This window comes from Anneissia japonica, unplaced genomic scaffold (genome assembly GCF_011630105.1).
Source record: "Anneissia japonica isolate Jap-2015-1 unplaced genomic scaffold, ASM1163010v1 scaffold288053_len460827_cov147, whole genome shotgun sequence".
Lineage (NCBI taxonomy): Eukaryota > Metazoa > Echinodermata > Crinoidea > Comatulida > Comatulidae > Anneissia > Anneissia japonica.
In genome coordinates this window covers 137,195-146,691 of record NW_022725151.1, presented here as the reverse complement: position 1 = coordinate 146,691, position 9,497 = coordinate 137,195, and the positions used below count along the sequence as shown (strand labels likewise).

The following is a 9,497-nucleotide window of genomic DNA, read 5'->3' as shown; positions in this document are numbered from 1 at the left end:
ATATGCCAGGACCCCTGCGGTCTCTTATACACATCTAGATGTGTATAAGAGGCAGACCTTACATGTTCCTCCCAAGTTGTGGAATAGATTAATATGTCATCAATGTAGCTTACAACACCATCCATCCCCCTTAACAAAGAACGCATAATCCTGCTGAAAGAGGCGTGTGCATTTATTAATCCAAATGGCATTACTTTAAATTGAAAAATACCGTTGGGAGTAATGAATGCTGTTAAAGCGGTTTCGCTTCATCAACCATAGGTACTCGCCAATACCCTTTTGACAATCAATTTTTGTGAAATATTTACCCTTTCTTATCTTCGCAAACAATTCATCAATATCTGGTATCGGTTCTGCATCGAACACAGTGTTCTCGTTTAGACGTCTAAAATCAACACAAAATCTATTTGATCCATCAGGATTCTTCACTAATACAATGGGTGAAGCAAATGGACTGATCGATGGTTCAATTACATCTAATGATAACATAGTTTTAACTTCATCGTTTACAGTCTCCCTAAGAGTATGCGGAATTGGATCTGGCCTACCCTTTGGTAACTCAGATGACTTTAACTTTATATCATGCTGCCCTAAAGTCGTTTGTAATGGTAAATCGGTTAAAGTCTTCAAACCCCTTCAATACTTGCATTACATCTAGTTTCTGCAAAGTAGTTAAGCTTTCATTTATTACATCTTCAATGCTCTCTTTTGCTTGTAGCGGATATGGTTGCAGTAAAGTAGAGTTTGATAACATTTCTGTCCCATCTAAAGAGTCCCCATCGTCATCTTCTACCACAGCAGTGCATCCAGCATCAAGTTTATCATAACTCTTCTGGCCTGATGGTTCTGAATTCAAGCACCTGCTAAAATACTGCTTGATGTGAAATATTTTGCATTTACCATTCAAATCTATTTCATAATCAAACTCATTTAAAACTTTTGCTACTTTAAACGGCCCTTTCCACTGCAAAAGAACCTTATCAGTTGGTAATAGCAATAGAACATTGTCTCCAACACATAACTTACGACTTCTGGATTTACGATCATAGTAAGTCTTGTAACGTTTTGCAGATACCTTCAAGGCTTCCCTGGCTGCTTGACATGTCTCTTCTAAACGATTTTACAAATCTAGTACATACTGGTACATTGTCTTTGTTTCACCCGTCTGTACTCCTCCCGTCCATAATTCCCTAAGAATTGCCAATGGCCCTCTGACATGCCTACCATACAACAATTCAAAGGATGAGAAACCTAAATAAAAGTTCGTTTTGTATATCCAATGACAATGTGTTGTGCTACCTCCCAGAATCTTTATCACTGTAATAATGCATGCGTTCATGATTCAGTTAGCAGTGCTGCAAAGTAGAATGAAATATCCTAAATATTGTGATAGAGGCCAAATTTTTCCCCAAAACCCCCAAAAAGGAATGGGTGTCCGGGTGTCCTCCCTCGGGAAATTGTTAATTCCAAGATGGCGCGGGAAATGAGTTTTCCCGACAGGAGCTAAGTATCTTTTACGGACTTAAGGAATTTAAGTCCTTGAAAATTCAAGATTTTCCACCACCTCTTGAAAACGGTCAGGTAAACCTTCTCATTCATTCAAATAATCATGTTTTGTGTGTATACCATTCAAAAAAAAATTTAAAAAATGAGTAGCTGCATACGTGTTCTTCTTCCCATGAATCGATAAACCCAAAAGACAAAGGGGGGTTCGGGGTTCTCCCCCGGGAAATTTGTATTCCAGATGGCGGGGAAATAGCTTGTTCAAAATTCAAGGTTTCCACCCTTGAAAACTGTTAGGTAAATTTTTCTCATTCTTATTACAGTTAGGCCTATTATATGTGTGTGTACAGACACATAGACCTACTTTACATAGGCCTACTTTGCATAGGCCTAAGTATTCTTTTTTTACATAAATCGAAGAACCCCAAATATAGAAGGGGGTCGGGGTCCTCGATTTCTAGATGGCGGGACGGACATGAGCGCTCTCGGCTTCTATTTTTGTATTCAAGGTCTTTATTCTTTATAAAAACATAAATTAAAATTACAAACAGACAGTTAAAGAATGATTATGAGTGTATTGCAATAATTGCTTAAACATTTAAAAACAGAACACCAAAATTTAAGAAATTCATAACACTAACATAAAAAAAGAAACAATGGATAAAAGCACAGCATCAGACATAAATGCAACGATAAAAATGAAAGAAGAAACAAAGCATATAAAAACGCATTAATTAAAAATAGATTTTTTTTCTTCTTCTTGTGTTAAAAAAAAAATCAGCTCACGGGTCCTGAAAATGTGGGTCTAGAATTCTTTTTATTTTCCTTTTTTTCTTTGCCAAAGGAGGAATATGCCAGGACCCCTGATCCCCCAGATCGGCCCACCGTTGGGGACCTCAGCAACCCCTTCGGGCAGATCCTGGAGCCACCCTTGCCCTATTACATTAATCAAGTGTGATTATTTAAAATATGTAATCATCTGTACGTCATTAAGTTCAATTTTATTTATTCAATAATTTTAACTGGTGGCCATAACTTAAAGTTTGTATAAACTTATTTTGGCCTCCATCCACACACTTACTTATTTATTTAATATCTAATTTACAGTATATATGTATGTATGTGTGTGTATGTGTGTATATGTATGTGTATATTATACATTTATGCATATGTATATGCATATATATGTATATATATATATATATATATATATTTTTTTTTTCATATCTACTTTTGTAATGTTAGTTAAGTTTGAATACATTGTACTATTTATAACCAAAAAAAACAAACAAACAGACGGTATTACCAGTTTTACAGGGATAAATAAAAAACAATTACAAAAATAATAACATAAAGATAGTTTTAAAATAGCAATCAAATTATACCATTTAAGGATTTCTAATTGTTTTCGTCATGTTAGCTTACTATTACAAAAGTGGACAAATAGAGAATGTGTCAAAATGAGTCAATAAATAGTGAAAATACAATAAAACCTCGAATGAACCCAATAGGATTAATCTCGAGAAAAAGCCCATCTCGAATTAAAGCCCCCGCTTTAGTTTGCAGTAGTCTCGAAATGAAGCCTATCTCGAAAAAAACCCATGTTCTTCTTTTCAAGATAGCATGGGCTTTTTTCGATAGTTCAGTACATAGACTTACATGAATGTCAAAGAAACAAAGTGAACTCAAAACAGGAATGTTTTATACTATGTTGTAGGTGTTTTAAAGCCGGTTAATACACTCCATGATACGTATTGATGCTACAGAATCCCACTTTATTGTTTTATAGTAGTAATTCCAAAAATTTACAGCAGTCATTTTGAAACAATTCACCTACTTATTTACTTTGCAAAAGTAACCTCGAAAAGAAGCCCATCTCAAAAACTAGCCCATCCAGATTTTGTTAAAATAAAAATTAAAAAAAATCAGGGCTTCAATTCGTGGTTTTACGGCATCAAACTGGACCACTACAAAACCATAATTATTATATCTGCACAATGCACAGTTAATGCAATATTAAACTAAACAGCTCTCAAAAAGCGTTTACGTACTTTATATTAACAATGACCATTATATACAAAAATTAGTATATTCTATTAAGTAAATATAAAACAACACACAAGCATAATTCTGCAAGAAAAAAAAACCCTACAGATTACAAAATGTATTATTATTATTATTATTGTTATTGTTATTGTTATTATTATTATTATTATTATTATTATTATTATTATTATTATTATTATTATTATTATTATTATTTGACTGATGTAGATTCATCTATCCAGGTTGACAATAATAAATATCAATTAAAACTTTAAATCTCTGGATAAAGCAGAAAACAAATGAACTTACGATTTAAGCTTTTGACTATCACTATTATTATTATTATTATTATTATTATTATTATTATTTATATACAATAGCTGAAAAATAATAGTTCTCTAATAGGAACATAAGATTTATAATTTTATCAGATATAAACATTTTTTGTTACTTGAATTATAGGCCTATAAATGTATACAAAGAGAATTCAAATAACAAACATGGACGCTTCTCCTCTCTATTACATATAGCTTTAGAAGGTGTTTAAAGCCTTGGCTTCCCCTATCATATCATTGTCTTTAAGTTTTTTAATGAATGATTCCTTTATCGTTGGGTCGTCAGTGAGTTTAAGATTTTTTTCAAGTTGAAATATCAGACCCCACTGATCTGTTTGTTTGTCAAGATCAAACAAATCGCCTATGGCTTCAATGTTATCCGTGTCAATAACATTACCAAATTTCATCAAATTTTGTCGGTGTTTTGAGAATCTACAGATTACTATTTTACTTAATCCTGGGAATGTTGGTATCGTTTTCTTGATTTTCTCCTCTACGCCACGCTGTCCTCCCAAAACAGCGGCCTCGACAAGAACAGTAATGTCTGCTGGGCTGATATGTCCAGGACCCAAAAGCAATCGAAACAGAGCATTTGGTTGATTCTTCTGCTCTATCTGTGCTACTGGAATGTCCTTAAATTCGCTAAGTATTACTTTCAGAATGCTGATGTTACCCAACTTTTTCCACCATGATGACACGTCTACGAGTAGTTGATTGAAGTCTTCCTGTGAGAGCTCTTTAAAAACAATGGTTGGTTATTATTTTTTTTTAAATTATAATTATTTTATTTATTATCAGTTGTATGAATTTATTCATTTTTATTTAAAATCCATAAGACTATATCATTATTATTATTCTGCATAGATTAATATAATCACAAGACTGACCCAAGCTATGTTTGAGTTAGTGGTGTGTTTCATTCTTAAAATCCTGAGCTGCACTGATGAGATCTAACAAGATCGAAACGGTACTGTCTGCAGATTGGAATATTTACGCTCCTTTACATTGTGCTATTAAGGTAGTACATTGTTTTGTAGAGCACTCTTATTTTAAGATGGTGCATTGTTTATGCGATACTATTTTGCATTTTGCATAGCACACTCATTTTGGGTTTGTGCACTCTTGTATTCATAATCAGTGTACCACGTCACACAAGACTGACCCAAGCTATGTTTGAGTTAGTGGTGTGTTTCATTCTTAAAATCCTGAGCTGCACTGATGAGATCTAACAAGATCGAAACGGTACTGTCTGCAGATTGCAATAATATATATATATATATATATATATATATATATATATATTAGGCCTATAAAATAATATATTCAATCAACTAACTTGGCATAATGTACGGCTCTTCCTGTAATATATCCTTATTAGCTCTATCAGTATCAGGTGCATCCGTAGTCGAGGAAGGACGAAGCGTAGCTATCGATGTATCTCCAATATCTGCAGATAAACGATATATCTGAAAAAGTGCTTACCAGAAGCCTACGTTATACTTGTGTTTACTTATTTGAGTATTTGATAATGTAATTATTTTATTTATCTATTTTAATATGCACTGACAAACACTCAATTAAATTACAAGTATGATACAAAAAAAGGGAACTGATATTTGTTAATGTTGAAGATTTGCAGGTGTTATACCCACATTATCAGGGAGAATGTGAATTATTATCATGTAAAAAAAAACATCTATGAAGAAGGGTAATTATAGGTTGTCGAATTGTTGAAAGGTGAAATCAGATTACTTAACATTGTTTTAAACTTCTCTCAATAAAAGAGGCTGGGTGTGTGCCATGGACATTGTAAAATATTATATACGCCAAATTCAGATATGAGTATCACATGAGGGTGACCAGAGGCATTTTTTTTATTTGACAAACAAATAAGTTAATTACATTTCTCTACACGCCAATTTTCCTCTGTACCTATCATCAATAATTAATTCAACACTTTCCAAGCCGATTTCCAAAAAAATAGGTGGGTGGAAAAACATTAATTTGGCCTAAGGGAATAAATCCAATGGTGGCCAAAATCCATGTGATATCGAAAAAAAAATGGTAAAGGTTACCTTCCGTTAGTGCCTTTAATGCCCGACGGAGATTAAGTGTTGTCAAAGATTCAATAAAATCATCCATTTTTCCTTTGACGATTTCTAAATTGTCTTCTAGATCAATGATCATACTCCAACTGTCTGGATACCTCTTAAGAGGTTCGTTATACAACCCATCTATTTTGGTCACATCGGCTAAAATTAGTGTCATCCCAAGTTTCATTAGCTTTTGTCTGTGAAGTTCGAATTTTGTTGAAATGTTTCCTTCCTTAACATCAGGAAAAGATGGAAATTTATTCTTGAGCTCCTTCCCTAGAGCAAAATGTTTAGTTATGCTGATGGTATCATGCAGGAGAGTAAGATCATCTGGACCAAAATGACCACGCGCACTCAAATCATTCAGCAAGTCCATCACGCAAGTTATTTCTGCTAGTGTTTGATCAGCTACTTTATCTCTAAACAATACTTTCAACATACTAAGACATTTGTTGTCGTCATAACAACGAGCTACGTCTGTTTTAAGAGCATTGAACTTTCTAACGGTCATTCCTATAAATGAAAATGATTATTTAAGATATTAATCTGTATACTATATCATTAGTATTTTAAAATGCTTTAATTAATCAATTTAAAAAACAAAAAAAAACTAAACATTATAAGGTTTGCCAGAAAGTGAATACTAATCAATCAAACAAACCAGTGTTATAGCAAAAATTTAAATAATTTTGGAAAAAATGATATATATTTAAGCATTCCGCTCTATTATGAACTATTACTACTATCTGTTGTTCCTGGTATCCTTTGAAGACTAGCATCGCTAGAGCAATATACCTGTATTTTCTAAGGTAGTGAAAAAGTTGTGTCATTATCAAGACAGGTTGAAAATAACTTATTATGAAAGTACAGTATTAATCTGGTTCTGAGGACATATACAGTAGTAATGAAGCAGCACTGCTAATGGTTCAATATTTTGGTCTCATGCAATATTATCCTCATACTATTACTATACTATCATATTATTAACATAATTTAATAACTTTATACTTAGGCCTAAAACAAAACATCTAATGCAATCTCCATTTTTTTACCTCCGTTTGATGCCATGTTGCTAATAAGATGCGTTTATTTTGCAACTTCGGTTATTCCTGAAATGAGAATCGTTATATAACAATCAACTATAAATAAAAATAGTCCTACCATCTTACCTTTATATATATATATATATATATATATATATATATATATATATATATATATATATACATTTTTGTATCTCTATTGAGATCCAGCCATTGTTTCCCACAGCATTGTTGTTTTTCAGTATTTTGCCTTTTAATCTATATATCATTTTCTACTGTTTGTATCATTTTGATCCAACTCTGCTGTAATTTTGGAGGGTACTGTGGAAAATTTAAAATTTCTACGACGCTTGTCGGAAAAACGTGTCAGGTATCGTAACCATCTTATTATTTATCTTGAACATCGTTCTAACAATTCGGCTCCTAAAGGACTACAATTTCATGTCAGGTCTGGTATTCCATTCGCAGATCGTGACTTCCATTCCCGCTGGAATGGCGTCCTTAACAAAAATGCATGTCGATTAAATGAGGTCCTAATTGGCAACTGCCGCAAACTCCTCAAAGACATCGACAACCAAATTCACTTTAGGACTAGAAGGCTAAAAAGACACCTTCCTATATCTGAGTTTCAAAACAAACTCAAGATTATTGCCAAGGATTGCCTTAAGCTTTCCAAGGAACTTTCCCTGAGGAGACAACACAAATTTGGTCGAGACGATATCACTTCAACACAAGTGATCAAACCTTCGCACAATGTTTGGCTTTCACGTAAACCTAGAAGGTTCATTCGACGCTTTAGTGATAATCCGTGCAACACCACGGATTCAGTTGTTCAAATTAACTGTCAGCTTTCCGAAGGAGAAACCAAACTTCTATCCCGAGGACTCAAATTTTGCCCAAAACCGAAGCAGGCTGACCCACAACAACTATCTTTGGATCTAGAAGCTTTCTTCAGACGTTTAAGATGCCGTGAATTTTTCGCCGATTCCGATTCCGACGGCAACACCACGGATAACACGGGCAATGTTACTAAATTCAAACCTAAAAGTACCTGGAATCCCCCTAAGAATCGTTGCCCAGCTTTAGAAACTTTCATTCAGGCCATTGAGGAGGACGATAAAAACCACACTCCTAGTCCAGATTTCCGCGACAATCTCACAAAAAATGAGAGGCAGGCCATCGCCAATTTGCGTCAGCGTGATGATATTATCATCAAACCAGCTGATAAAGGCTCTGCCACTGTCGTAATGGACATTAAATTCTATGAAGAGGAGTCCTTAAGACAACTAAACAATCCTCTTCACTATCGGAAGCTCACAGAGGACCACACTCTGGAAATTTCTAAGGAAGTGGAAAAATCTGTATTAAAGATGGTTAAAAAAGGTTCCATCGATCCCAAAATTGGACCCCATCTCATCCAGGTCGATCCGGCACCAGGACGTTTCTATGTCCTACCAAAATCCACAAAGCAGGCCATTCTGGCAGACCCATTATTTCGGGCAACGGTACTGCTACAGAAAAAAATCTCTGAATATGCGGATGATTTATTGAGACCAAATGTTGTTGCTCTTCCCTCGTACATTCAGGACTCCACGGACTTTATCCGCAAAATTAACCAAATTTCAAATTTACCTAATAATATTGTTCTGGCTACACTTGATGTTTCGTCATTGTATACTAATATCCCTCATGAAGAAGGTGTTAATGCGTGCATTTCAAATTACAAGCAAATTCGGGGCAAAACCCCATCTAAATCACATCTCCGTGAAAGACAGTGCTGATTCTGACCAATAATAACTTTGTTTTCGGCGACGGTCATTACCTTCAAATTCATGGCACAGCGATGGGCACCAAAATGGCTCCATCTTTTGCTAACTTATTTATGGGACAATTTGAGGCCAATTTCCTGTCCCTACAGCCCAAGAAACCAGATGTTTGGTTTTGCTACATTGATGATATCTTCATGATCTGGACCCATGGTGAAGATAGTTTGGATACGTTCCTATTGAACATTAATTCGGCTCATCCCACAATCAAATTCACTGCTAACAAATCCACAAGCAGTGTAGATCTTTTTGGACATTACCGTGACCATGGAAAATGGTGCACTTAAAACTGATCTCTTCCGTAAACCCACGGATAAGCATATGTACCTGCTCCCTAGCAGCTGTCACCCCCCGCACTGTACAAAAAAACATTCCATACAGCCAAGCATTGCGCATGAGACGCATTTGTTCTTCGGATTTAGATTTTCAGAATCGAACAGATTCAGAAAGAACAGAAGAACTATCCGGACATCTCCGGAATAGAAATTATCATCGAGGACCCATTGAAAATGCTATAAAAAATCAAAGGACATACCTCGTGCTCAAACACTGACGTACAAACCACGTCAACGATCGACCAAATTGCCACTGGTCACTACCTATCACCCTAGGTTACCACCACTAAGGGCTATAATTCAGAAGCATATGCCC

General features: G+C 34.8%; 1 protein-coding gene across 6 annotated transcripts in view; it reads right to left on the bottom strand.

The window, feature by feature from the left end:
- Nucleotides 1-3,257: 3,257 nt before the first annotated feature.
- Nucleotides 3,258-9,497, bottom strand: part of LOC117112677 — a 34,123-nt gene continuing 27,883 nt past the window's right edge. For all 6 annotated transcript variants that reach the window (XM_033255810.1, XM_033255811.1, XM_033255812.1 and 3 more), the window contains exons 2-5: nucleotides 7,030-7,086; nucleotides 5,960-6,490; nucleotides 5,221-5,331; nucleotides 3,258-4,620 (exon numbers count right to left, since the gene is read on the bottom strand). In XM_033255810.1, coding sequence (XP_033111701.1) covers nucleotides 4,082-4,620; nucleotides 5,221-5,331; nucleotides 5,960-6,490; nucleotides 7,030-7,045 — 1,197 coding nt within the window. In that variant the 5' untranslated portion in view covers nucleotides 7,046-7,086 and the 3' untranslated portion in view covers nucleotides 3,258-4,081. The remainder of the gene's footprint in view (nucleotides 4,621-5,220; nucleotides 5,332-5,959; nucleotides 6,491-7,029; nucleotides 7,087-9,497) is intronic.